The 13256-nt window shown below is 45.3% G+C and overlaps 2 protein-coding genes across 10 annotated transcripts in view; both read left to right on the top strand.

Moving 5' to 3' along the window:
- TCTN2 (tectonic family member 2) overlaps nt 1–8322 on the top strand; it is a 31216-nt gene extending 22894 nt beyond the window's left edge. For 5 of the 8 annotated variants that reach the window (XM_013982781.2, XM_013982779.2, XM_013982780.2 and 2 more), the window contains 5 exons: nt 2074–2180; nt 4482–4638; nt 7352–7477; nt 7627–7715; nt 8096–8322. In XM_013982781.2, coding sequence (XP_013838235.1) covers nt 2074–2180; nt 4482–4638; nt 7352–7477; nt 7627–7715; nt 8096–8217 — 601 coding nt within the window. In that variant the 3' untranslated portion in view covers nt 8218–8322. The remainder of the gene's footprint in view (nt 1–2073; nt 2181–4481; nt 4639–7351; nt 7478–7626; nt 7716–8095) is intronic. The other 3 variants (XM_021072255.1, XM_021072257.1, XM_021072256.1) reach the window with 2 other exon arrangements.
- ATP6V0A2 (ATPase H+ transporting V0 subunit a2) overlaps nt 12473–13256 on the top strand; it is a 47298-nt gene continuing 46514 nt past the window's right edge. The window contains exon 1 of one of the 2 annotated variants that reach the window (XM_013982778.2): nt 12473–12817. In XM_013982778.2, coding sequence (XP_013838232.1) covers nt 12701–12817 — 117 coding nt within the window. In that variant the 5' untranslated portion in view covers nt 12473–12700. The remainder of the gene's footprint in view (nt 12818–13256) is intronic. The other variant, XM_021072229.1, reaches the window with a different exon arrangement.

The raw sequence follows: 13256 nt of genomic DNA, 5'->3' as shown, positions 1-13256 counted from the left end.
CCTTGCCAGCACTTGTTACTTTCCATATTTTGGATAATAGCCATCCTAGTAGGTGTGAAGTGGCATCTCCTTGTGGATTTTTTATTTGTTTGTTTTTTGGCTATTCCCATGGCATGTGAAAGTTACTGAGCTAGGGGTTGAAACTGCACCACAGCAGTGACCCAAGCCATAGCAGTGACAATGCCAAGTCCTTAACCCTTAGGCTACCAGGGAACTCCCTTGTAGTTTTAAAAACATATTTTGTTTTTAGGAGTTCCCATTGTGGTTCAGTGGTTAATGAATCTGACTAGCATCTGTGAGGACACAGGTTTGATCCCTGGCCTCGCTCAGTGGGTTAAGAATCCAGTATTGCTGTGAGCTGTGGTGTAGGTCACAGATGTGGCTCGGATCCTGCATTGCTGTGGCTGTGGTGTAGGCTGGTGACTACAGCTCTGATTCGACCCCTAGCCTAGGAACCTCCACATCCCGTGAGTGCAGCCCTAAAAAGCAAAATAAAATAAAATAAATAATAAAAATACCTTTTGTTTTTATAAATTTTTTATTTAAGTTTAGCTAATTTACAATGTTTATTAATTTCAAGTGTAGAGCAAAGTGATTCAGTTATACATTCCTTAGATTCTTTTTTTTTTTTTAATTTTTTATGCTTTTTAGGGCCATACCCACAGCATATGGAGGTTTCCGGGCTGGGGGTCTAGTCAGAGGTACAGCTGCCCATCTACAGCACAACCACAGCAACGCAAGATCTGAGCTTTGTCTGTGACCTACACCACAGCCCACGGCAACACTGGATCCTTAACTCACTGAGCAAGGCCAGGGATCCAGCCCGAAACCTCATGGTTCCTAGTCAGATTTGTTTCCTTGCGCCACGATGGGAACTCCTATTCTTCAGATTCTTTTCCATTAGAGGTTATTATAAGGTATCGACTATAGTCCCCTGTGCTATATAGTAGGTCCTTGTTGTTTACATATTGCGTATATAGTAGTATGTGTGTGTTAATCCCAGACTCCTAGTTTATCCCCACCCCCCTGCCGCCCCTTCTATCCCCTTGGGTAACCATAAGTTTGTTTTCTTTGTCTGTGAGTCTGTTTCTGTTTTGTAAATAAGTTCCTTTGTATCATCTTTTTTTAGATTCCACAGGTAAGTGATAACATATGATATTTGTCTTTCCTTTTTTTTTTTTTTTTTTTTTCTTTTTGCTTTTTAAGGCTGCATCCACGGCATTTGAAAGTTCCCAGGCTAGGGGTCGAATCAGAGCTGCAGTTGCTGGCCTATGCCACAGCCACAGAAATGCCAGATCTGAGCCACATCTGCGACCTACACCACAGCTCACAGCAATGCCAGATCCTTAACCCACTGAGCGAGGCCAGGAATCGGACCTGTATCCTCATGGATACAGGTCGGGTTTGTTACTACTGAGCCATGATGGGAACTCCTCTCCTTGTGGTTCTGATTGCGTGTATTCTCACACCTGTTCCATCTGAAATATAGCCCACGTGGTGCAGTTCTTTGAGGAGAGGGAAGAGATGGGGGAGATGTTGAGAAGGGAAGAACTGTGGGTAGAAGTTACCCGCAGTGGCTTCTGATAACAGGGTGTGAGGCCTGAGCCCACCGTCAGTCATTCCCTTGTGGTTCATTAGATTTGTACCGCCAGTGATGTTCCTGGAAAGGCGAGATGCTAAATTCCAATTCCTAATCTTTGCCTAATTTTATAGCTCAAACTTCTAGCTACATATTTAGGTTCCTTTTACCCTTGGGTCACTCTGGCCTGTGAATTTACCCTGGTAACTTGATCCGTGATCCTACCTCCCAAGTTCTCTGGTCCTCAAAGGAGCCTGGAAACCATGTGATACTAACATAAGTTACTAACATTTTAAGTCCAAAGTGAAAGCTTGCTTCTATGTGTCCTACCTTAGCTGCTAAGGTTCATCCTGGGAAGCCCACCTGAGAGAGGTAAGGCTCCCAGCCATGTCTGTTTGCAGTTTTCTGTTTAGGCATCCATCAGGCACAGCCTGGACACGCTCTGCAAGGACTTCAGGACGAGACCTGCTGAGCAATGTCTTCCTTACTTGCAGGGAGAATGCTGTTGAACTCCTTGATTCATTAATACAAGCAACTCATGTTGCAATGAGAGGCAACTCCCATTACAACAATCTCAACAATGACTGGCTTGAAATAATACGTAAGTCAGAGCTGCATATGTGTAAAATGTGTGTCTTGGTTGCTATGGCTTCATAGCGTCAAGTGTGGTTTTAGAGCCTGACCTGGCAGGCTGTCTTTCTTTGCTGTGGCCCAACTGACATTTGTTCAGAGGTTAGCTCTCCAGGCAGTAGACTCTTCATATCTTTTACCTCTTATTCATGATGGCTTTTTTTTTTAAAAAAGAGGAAATCTACAGGAAGTTCAAATTGCCCAGTTGTTTTACAAGCTAACGGTCTTTGGGAAAGGAAGTCTTAATGAAATTTGTGAATTTTCTGTGCATATCAGTTTGCATGGCAATTTTTTTTTGGTCTTTTTGCCTTTTCTGGGACTGCTCCCACGGCATATGGAAGTTCCCAGGCTAGGGGTCTAATCGGAGCTGTAGCTACCAGCCTACACCAGAGCCAAAGCAATGCGGGATCCGAGCCCTGTCTGCGAACTACACCACAGCTCATGGCAACACTGGATCCTCAACCCACTGAGCAAGGCCAGGGATCGAACCCACAACTTCATTGTTCCTAGTTGTATTCGTTAACCACTGCACCATTATGGGAACTCCTGCATAGCAATTTTTGACTGCCAGGAATATGGGCAGTTGAGAACTGGCTTTGTAATTTACAAAAGAAATTTTGTTAACTTAAAACAAGGCGAGGAATTCTCTTGTGGCACAGTGGGTTAAGGATCCGGCGTTGTCACTGTGGTGGCTCTGGTCAATGCTGTGTCGCGGGTTTGATCCCTGGTTTGGGAACTTCCACATGCCTCAGGCAAGGCCAAAAAATGAAAAGAAAGTAATAGGAAATATTCTAGATGAAAGGAGCCAGATGTAAAAAGAGCACATACTATATGATTCTGCTTATATACAATGTCCAGAGCGAGCCTGCCTGTAGAGATAGAAAGCAGATGAGTGGTTGCCCAAGGCTGGGTACATTTTACTTTTTTTTTTTGTTTGTTTGTTTGTCTTTTTGTGTTTTCTAGGGCCGATCTTGCGACATATGGAGGTTCCCCGGCTAAGGGTCTAATCTGAGCTGTAGCCACTGGCCTACACCAGAGCCACAGCAATGCAGGATCCGAGCCGCGTCTGCAACCTACACCACAGCTCACGGCAACGCCAGATCGTTAACCCACTGAGCAAGGGCAGGGACCGAACCCGCAACCTCATGGTTCCTAGTCGGATTTGTTAACCACTGTGCTATGACAGGAACTCCCATTTTACTTTTTTAAAAAAATAAAGAAACAGAACTCAGAGGTTGGGCTTTGCCATCTAGGCCAGTGAGATGGGCTGTGGAATGCCCGAGGGATTGAGGGAAGGGATCAGCAAAGCACCTGAGAAGTAAAACGTGTGAGAAATTTCAAGACAGAGAACCAGAGTTGGTCAGGTAAGAAATCAGAGCTGATGGCGTTTTGTCACCTTCAAGGTGGAAGCTGTTAGTTTCTATTTCATGTCTAAGCTGAAAATCAACCCTGATCCTGGTTAATAAACAGAAGAGAAATGATGTTGAATTCATATATCAAGGAAGAACTTGGAAACAGTGTCGCCCGACCTTCCAACGCCCTGAAGGAGTGAAGTCATGCCCTCTAGAGTCTCTATAAGACTTACCATCCACATCCTATAACTGATCTTGCTGTTCCCCCCCACCCTACCCCCAGGGCCAGGTTTCAGGATGAATGCAATTTCTTATTCAGCTTTTTTTTCTTCCATTTGTATTACTGCTCTGGCAACACATCAGGAAATTGCTTTTGAACTATTTAATCCATAGGAACTAAAGTTGTTAGAATGGACTTTAAATGTCTTATAGCGCTTTTGCTAGAACAGTGGCTGCATGGGATAAGTCTCATGGCACTTTACTGCAATTATATGGGATTTCTGTTAAACTCCAGGTGGGTTTCAGTGAGGAGCTTGGGAACTGAATCATGATTTACGGTTTTACTAAGGGTCAGGGATTTTAAAGCGCCAGGAATTGACTTAACACAAGGAAACAAGGGGAGACAGATATTGAGTGACCTATAACTAAAGCCTGTTAGAGATTAAAGCCTCATTCATGTGATTCCTGTCTAATAACAATTCCCATTCTGGGGCATTGTAGGACCACAGTTACTAAATTATTCTTTCCAAAATGCACAACTTAGGAGTTCCCTGGTGGCCTAGTAGTTAAGGATCCGGTGTTGTCATTGCTGTGGTGCAGGTTCTATCCCTGGCCTAGGAACTTCTGCATGCCATGGCCGTGGCCAAAACAAACAAATGAACAAAGAAACAAACAAAATGCACCACCTAATGTTTCTGTAGGTACAGATGCCCCTGATACAGGAGCAGACCCTACTGTCAGCAGCTCCAATGGCGTCTGCCCAGATGTTCCTGCTCAGCTGAGTATCCGCATCCTCTTCTCAGATGCTGGTGCCGTGGAAGGGATCACTCAGCAGGAGATACTCGGTGTAGAGACAAGGTATGAGGGCATCTCGGGTAAGTATAGTTTGGGGAGAGTTGGTAAAGTCGAGGGCGCTCTAAAGTATAAGGAAATGCTAACTTAGAATCTGATTGCTATATTTACAAATTGCAATGATTAACAATATAGTTACATGTATAAATGGAATATGGAAGGCAGCTATGCTCACCACTGTTCCACCAACACTGTAAATGGAATATGGATAAACTACATTTGTAATGGAAACTCAGTTTCACTTATAAGCTATGTATAAAGGATTCTGCAAGGGATTTTAGGGGGTACAAAGATGAATAAGGGGCTGCTTAGTGCTAGGCATTTTTGAAATTCATGAATATTAGTTGGCATACTGATCAGGGAATATTGCCTAGTGGTTAGGGATTTTAGTGGCAGACAGGCGGGTTCAAATCATGGCTAGTCCCCGTATGATATCAGTTATATGTGGAATCTAAAATATGGCATAGATGAACTGATCTGCAGAACAGAAACAGACTCATGAACATAGAAAACAGACTCGTGGTTGCCAAGGGGGAAGAGGAGGAAGTGGAGTGGACTGGGAGGTTGAGGTTAGTAGATGCAAACTGTTACATTTAGAATGGATAGACAACGAGGTCCTACTGTACAGCACAGAGAACTATATCCAGTCACTTGGGATAAACCATAATGGAAAGGAATATAAAAAAAAATGTGTATATGTATGTAACTAAGTCATTTTGCTGTACAGCAGAAAGTGGCACAACATTATAAATCAACTGTATTTTAATAAAATTAAATACAATTTTAAAAAAATGGCTATTCCACAATGAGCTGTGTGACCTTGGACAGTTACTTAACCTCTTCTGAACTTCAGTTTCCTTATCTGTAAGATGGTGATAACACCTCATGTGTCAGACCTCTGTCACTTTTATTTTGTTTTTTTTTGTTTTTTTGTCTTTTTGCCATTTCTTGGGCCGCTTCTGTGGCATATGGAGGTTCCCAGGCTAGGGGTCTCATCGGAGCTGTAGCTGCCAGCCTACACCAGAGCCACATCAACTCAGGATCCGAGCTGCGTCTGCAACCTACACCACAGCTCACGGCAATGCCGGATCGTTAACCCACTGAGCAAGGGCAGGGATCGAACCTGCAACCTCATGGTTCCTAGTTGGATTCGTTAACCACTGTGCCACTACGGGAACTCCCCTCTGTCACTTTTAAATGACAGTCCTAATTGACACTGACTTAGCAAAAGAGGAGTTTATTGGTTCAAATTATAAAAAGTTCACATACAGCTAGTTCATTGCTCATGGTTCCCATGTGGAAGAGTCTTTTCCCCTTTATCTCCTCTTTCCTTTGGGTGGGCTTTCCTCAGGAGAGGAAGGTTTTCCTCAAGAGATGGCAGAGGTGACCACCAGCAAATCCAGGCTTATCAGTTTAGCAAATCTAGTGGAAAGAAGGTACCTCCTTTCCCCATCTTTTTCAAAAGTCATCTGTGTGACTTTATTTGTTCAGTTTCAGTCATGTGCTCCTTTCTGTACCAATCACCATGGCCAGGGAAATAAACATCTCAATTGGCCAGAAGCAGGTGATGGGTCCACCCCTAGATTCAGATGAGTCCCTTCTGGTCCCCTCAACTGAGAGTAGAAAGGGGTAGTTCCCAAGGCAAAGGGATGGTAGGTAGGCATAAAAAACATGGAAAGCCCTCAAAAGTCACTAGCTGCTGCTGTTATCATTATTGAAGTTATTATCATATTGTTTGAGAGAAAGAAGTGATAAAACACATGAACCTTTTTCCTACTGTGGTGCAATGGCTTAAGAATCCGGGAGTTCCTGTCGTGGCGCAGTGGTTAATGAATCAGACTAGGAACCATGAGGTTGAGGGTTCGGTCCCTGCCCTTGCTCAGTGGGTTAACGATCCGGCATTGCCGTGAGCTGTGGTGTAGGTTGCAGACGCGGCTCGGGTCACGTGTTGCTGTGGCTCTGGCGTAGGCTGGTGGCTATGGCTCCGATTAGACCCCTAGCCTGGGAACCTCCATATGCCTCAGAAGCGGCCCAAAGAAATAGCAAAAAGACCAAAAAAAAAAAAAAAAAAAAAAAGAATCCGACTACAGGGGCTTGGGTTCATGTGGAAGTAAGGTTTTGATCCCTGGTCCAGGAGCTTCCATATGCTGCAGGTGTGGCAATAAATAAATAAATAAAACAAAAGCACCAGTGTGAAATGAGATGATAGAGGAGGAAATATATAACAGAACTGGCAAAATGTTGGTGGTTGCTGTAGCCTGTGATAGATCCACAGAAGTTTGTTATGTAACTGTCTCTGCTTGTATGTGCATTTGAAAATTTATATAATACAAAGGGGGAAAGAAAAGCACCTGTAGAATGTGAAACTTCTTTAGGAGAATCCCAGAACTTATTGTTGTGTCAAGTTTGTTTTTGTTTTTGTTTTTAAGGGCCGAACCTGTGGCATATGGAAGTACCCAGGCTAGGGGTTGAATTGGAGCTACAGTTGCCAGCCTATGCCACAGCCACAGCAATGAGGGATCCAAGCCATGTCTTCGACCTATACCACAGCTCATGGCAACACGGGATCCCCAACCCACTGAGGCACGTCAGGGATTGAACCTGAGTTTTTATGGATACTAGTTGGATTCATTTCTGCTGCACCACAGTGGGAACTCCCTGATGTTCTTAATTGGAAATGAGGGGTGGATCTGTTGCCTGTACCACCTTTCCTTCTCAGGTTCTCCTCGGTGACCTGGCAGTATCAGTGTGGGCTGACTTGTGAGGATGAAGCTGACCTTTTCCCCATCAGTGCATCAGTCCAGTTTATTAAGATACCTGCACAGTTACCCCGTCCACTTACAAGGTAATACAGTTGCTGACCTAATGATGTTAGGCCAGAAGCAGAATAAATACATGTTCAAAAATAAGTTTATTTCTTTAATCAGGCTTTGATGCCTCTCATCAAAAGCATGCTTTGCTGTAGCTATTATAATGTTCTAAAATGTTTTGTAGATTCCAGATTAATTTTACCGAGTATGACTGTAACAGAAATGAGGTGTGTTGGCCGCAACTTTTGTATCCACTGACCCAGTATTATCAAGGTAGAGTAAAGCATATTTCCAGAATGGTTATCATTATGTTACGTGAATCAAAAAACTTTTGGAGTTCTTTGGTGGTGCAGTGGATTAAGGATCCAGTGTTGTCACTGCTGTGGCTTAGGTTACAGCTGTGGTTTGGATTCAGTCCCTGGCCTGGGAGCTTCCACATGTCTCAGGTATGGCCAAAAAATAAAAAAATAAAAATAAAAAAAGCGTATGTGTCACAGAAAACTTAAAACACATAGAAAAGTTTTAAGTAGAAAACTTTTATTGATGCTTCCACTTAGAAATGATCACTATGTTTTGGCTTATTTCTACCTAAATAATTACCCAGAAAGTTAAGAAGTTAAGAACGTTGCTTAATTTGATTCATTGTCTTTCAGGGGAGCCTTATTGTCAGTGTGTGGCCAAGAGTTTACTCCTGGTATCCTTCATCACATTGGCTGTGTTCCTCAGTAACCCCTGGACCAGAATATGCAAAGCTTGGCATCCATCTACCATCTGACTTCTTACAGATCATCTGTTTTTACTTCAGGGCTTTGCTGTCCTCCTGGGTACCTTTCTGTAAAAGCTTAATAAATAAATTATTTTATTTTTATAGAAAAGGTTATTAAGTGCTCTGCAAATTTAACTCATGTATATAGCTATCCAGATGTTCAAGCAATGCAGAATGGGTGTCCTCTCTGCTATACCAGACTCAGCAAAATGCATGAGAGGGTCAACTGAGGAGATAAATATTGTTAAATTTGAGTTCATCACAAATTATGAAAGTCTTAGGAGTCTTGGTCCAAATGTCATTTGCATCATAGAGAGTCAGTCTTTAAATTTGGTATATATTTCTGTTGAACTGATTAGTTTCCACTATTCCAAAGAAAAGATTAAAAATTCATTAAAGTCTTAAAAAGTTTATATAGTACAAAAGTAAAAAAAAAAAAAAAAGGATGAAGAAGGATGTGGGGATTGGGGGAAGGAAATAGAATAGGAGTTAAGTAAAACAAAACCAGAAGTGAACACAAGCCCACAAAGATATATGCCAAGGATCTTGTATTTACCAAAGGTAGATCCCATATTTAGCCTTTAGTTTACAAAAAACCAATATGATTAGCTACAGGAATCATGGGATCCACAGATTAGAAGTAAGCTGGCTTTCAATGAAGGACATTTTTCCCTAGTTTTTATTTTTATTATTATTTTTAAAGATATTTTTATTTTATTTTATTTTTCAGGGCTGCACCCATGGCATATGGAGGTTCCCAGGCTAGGAGTCTAATCAGGGCTGTAGCCACCAGACCACGTCACAGCCACAGCCATGCCAGATCCTTAACCCACTGAGCAAGGCCCAGAATTGAACCTGCGTCCTCATGGATACTAGTCAGATTCATTTCCACTGAGCCATGATGGGAACTCCTATTTTTATTATCATTATTTTTTTAATGGCTGCACCCACAGCATATGGAAGTTCCTGGGCCAGGGACTGAATCTGCAGCTGTGATCTATGCTGCAGCTGTAGCAGCACTGGATCCCTAACACACTGCACAGGGCTGGGGAATCCACCCCACGCCTCCCCAGCAACCCAAGCTGCTGCAATTGAATTCTTAATCCACTGTGCCATAGTGGGCACTCCCTTAGTTGAGTCTTAAGAGAAATTTCTCCTGGGGCCCCAGGAAGGGACAGACAGCATGATGCAGTAGGGGTTGGGATCGGGTGGGGTAGGAAGAAGGGATGTCTTCAACCACAGCCCTAGAGTGGCCACACTGTGATCACTGTGAGGTTTCTTTGGCGGCCAGATAAATTTATTTATTTATTTAGTCTTTTTGCTATTTCTTTGGGCCGCTCCCTCGGCATATGGAGGTTCCCAGGCTAGGGGTCCAATCGGAGCTGTATCCCCTGGCCTACGCCAGAGCCACAGCAACGCGGGATCCGAAGCCGCATCTGCAACCTACACCACAGCTCACGGCAACACCGGATCGTTAACCCACTGAGCAAGGGCAGGGATTGAACCCGCAACCTCATGGTTCCTAGTCGGATTCGTTAATCACTGCGCCACGACGGGAACTCCCATGGCCAGATGAATTTAGTCCTTGTTGAGCACTGTGGATAAACCGAAGTTTGAAAAGCAACTCTCTCCTGTCTCACAAGTTTTGGTTGAGTTCCTGATGCCTCCTGTGGTCCCGCACCACACAGAATGTGTTGTTCCATCTTCACTCAACATTCCCAGGGGAGTTTCAGATCTTACCTCCACTCTAAGTCTCGTTCTCTTTTTTCCTAATTCATATTAAACATGTAACAAATGACATAAAAATTACTCCCTTGGGTATTCCCTGGTGGCCTAATGGTTCGGACTCTGTGCTTTCACTGCTGTGGCCCTGGTTCAGTCTTTGGCCTGGGAACTGAGATTCCATGTGAAGCTGCTCGACAAAAAAAAAAAATCCTCCCTCCAGCACCACTGTTTGTATTACTCTGTGGAATCACTGCTTTCTCCCCAGCTGTGCTGCTTTTTCTTTGATGTGGATCTCTGTGGGTTAAAGTCATTACACTCTCTAGGAGTTGAAAATTATCTTTTGTCAAAGGAAAGGAAATGCTAACTGATTAACTACAGCAATTCAGTCTTTCTATGGAAGTTAGTATAACTAGCTCTAGAAAGTGAATTAATTAATTAATTAATTTGGTCTTTTGTCTTTTTAGGGTTGCACCTGCGGCAGATGGAGGTTCCCAGGCTAGAGGTCTAATCAGAGCTACAGCTGCCGGCCTACGCCACAGCCACAGCAACGATGGATCCAACCTGTGTCTGTGAGCTATACCACAGCTCACGGCAACGCTGGATCCTTAACCCATGGTTCCTAGTCAGATTCCATTCACTACTCCATGATGGGAACCCCAGAAAGTAAATTTAAAATTTTCCAGTAACCAGTAATTTGACCTGATTTTGTGGGCTTTTGTTAGGGTGACTTTATATTTATGAAGGGGAAAAACTTACTTTAGCAGTTAGAACAGGATTGGGGGGCATGCTATATGGTTTTGACTTTTCTAAGTTTATACATGCATTTATGCATCTAAGAAATATTTATTGAGAGGCTACTATGCGCTGGGACTTGCAGATACCAAGACTGTGTCCCTTGTCTGGTGGAGCTGTCAACTGGAGAAAAAAGCACAACCTAAAAGCTGAAAGTTATGTTTCATTCAGGGCATTTATTGAGGAATATAGCCTGGAAGGCAGTCTCTCCCTTACTTAAATTTCCTGGCCTGGGAACTTCTATCTGTCATACATTCAGCAGTGAAAAAAAGGCAAAAAAAAAAATAAAAAAATAAAAAAGATTACTGCTAATCACAAAAAACACACCACAAGTTAATGATTTTAGCGCTTATATATGTATGGGGAGATTCGAGTCTGAGCTTATCAAAATTATTTCTTTGATATGCATCTTAACTAGGGCTAGTATCCTGTTTTTCTCCATTCTGAATTCCCCTGAGGGTGAACTGTTGGGGGTGGCTGCAGACTTTCTTCCGTCCAGACAACACAGTTTAGTGGGGAAAACTGGCAATAAACACCCATGAGATAATTTCAGTGATAGGTGCTATGAAGAAAATAAAACAGGGCTATGGTGGGATGGGATGGTAGGTCTACTTTTGCTAGGAGTCAGGAAGTACCTTTCAGAGCCAGGGACTTTTGACCTAGGAGCTTTTTTTTCTTTTTAGAGCCAGACAGACTGCATATGGAAGTTACCAGGCTAGGAGTCGAATTGGAGCTACAGCTGCCCGGCCTTCGCCACAGCCACAGGGGATCCGAGCTGCGGCTGCAACCTACACCACAGCTCAGGGTAACGCAGAATCGCTGACCCACCGAGCAAGGCCAGGGATTGGACCCACATCCTCATGGATACTAGTCGGGTTCGTTTCTTCTGGGTCACGTCGGGAACTCCCAATAGGAGCTAATTTTGAGAAGGTCTGGGGGAAGAGGTGTTCGAGGCCGAGGGAGGAGAGGGGTCAGTAAGTTCAAGTGCACGGACCTGGAAAGCGAAAGAAGGCAGGTGCGGAGGTGGGGCGGGAGGAGAACAGAGCTTGGGGAAGGCAGAGGTTAGACACCCGTGGGTAAGAAGTTTGGATTTTATTTAGAACACAGTGAGAAGTGCCGGAAAAATTTACGTAGGCTCACATTAGATTTTCGTCTTGTCAGAGATCACTGCAGCTGCTGTGCGCAAGATCGTAAAAGGCAAGAGCAGCCCGCAGGATTACAGTGCCGCGCATCAGACTCTGCTTTCAGGTCCTCACAAAGGCCAGGAACCCAGAGAGAAGCCAGAAAGGCAGGAACCAGCCGCAAACACCACTTGAAATTGTAACTCCGTTGATAGGCAGATCTTTGGAGACAAAGATTCTCGGAGCTTGTCGGGAGCTTGGGGATGGGAAAGGGACTGACTGCAGCTGAACAAGAGGAATACTTCTGGGGTTGATGGAAATGTTCTAAAAGTGATTGTGACGATGGCTGCACAGCTGTAACTTTACTAAAAATTACAAAATTGTATGCTCTAGTTGGGTGAACTTCATGGCATTTAAACTCAGTAAAACTCCTTTTTAAAAGCGCCCAACCGCAGAGCGACCGGCTGTTTTCCGCCTGGGTCTGGCAGGGTTCGGGTAGCCTCCCCAGTGCCACTGGGGTTTGCGCCGGTTGGCCCCGCAGCCGCAGCCGTGAGCAGCAACTCCGGGCGCCATTGGTCGGCCGGCAAGGTGGGGGAGGTGGGTGGGGGGAGGAACCGGAACCGGCTGCAGTCGGGGGGCGGGGCTTCGCGGGTGGCGGTGGCGGCGACTGGAGCGGCGGCCGCGGTGGCAGGTTCTGGGGCAGCTGCTGCAGTCCGTAGCCCCATGGTGCGGGGCCGCGGCCAGGCCTCAGGAGGAGCCCGAGCCCCAGACCGTACCGGCTTGACCGTGCGGGCCCGCGCAGCCCGGAGTGCCCGCTGCCCGTCGGGCCCCGCGGGGGCGCAGCCCGGCTGGCCATGGGGTCCCTGTTCCGAAGCGAGACCATGTGCCTGGCGCAGCTCTTCCTGCAGTCCGGCACGGCCTACGAGTGCCTCAGCGCCTTGGGCGAGAAGGGCCTGGTCCAGTTCCGAGACGTGAGTGTCGCCCGGGAGACGCGGGACCGCGAAGCTACCGCATCGCGCCTTTCGCTCGGGCCTTCTTTCCGGGGATGCCTGGGCAGGGACGCCCCGTCCTCCCCATTTCCCAGGCGGGGAAGCTGAGGTCCACTATCCGGCCTGAGCTTCCGCAGAGCGGGGCTGGAGCCCAGGGTCGCCGGATGTCTGGTCCGCAGCCGCTCTGGCGGGGTTAGTTAGGAACGCTCCTCGTTGTTTTCATCAGCTCGGGTCGGACCATCTGATGCTTCGGAGCGCCGACTCTGTGCCAGGCACTGGGCTAACCAGGAGAACAAATCTGTTGAGGCCTTTCAGAGCCCTTCTAGAACTTACAGAGGTGGCAGAGGAAAAATATTGAGCAAAAGAATACGTAAAAAGGAATATGTTTGCTACACAGAAAGTAAACCGAGGTGGTGAGATG

The sequence above is a fragment of the Sus scrofa genome, chromosome 14 (assembly GCF_000003025.6).
Source record: "Sus scrofa isolate TJ Tabasco breed Duroc chromosome 14, Sscrofa11.1, whole genome shotgun sequence".
Lineage (NCBI taxonomy): Eukaryota > Metazoa > Chordata > Mammalia > Artiodactyla > Suidae > Sus > Sus scrofa.
This window is presented reverse-complemented; position numbering and strand designations above follow the sequence as displayed.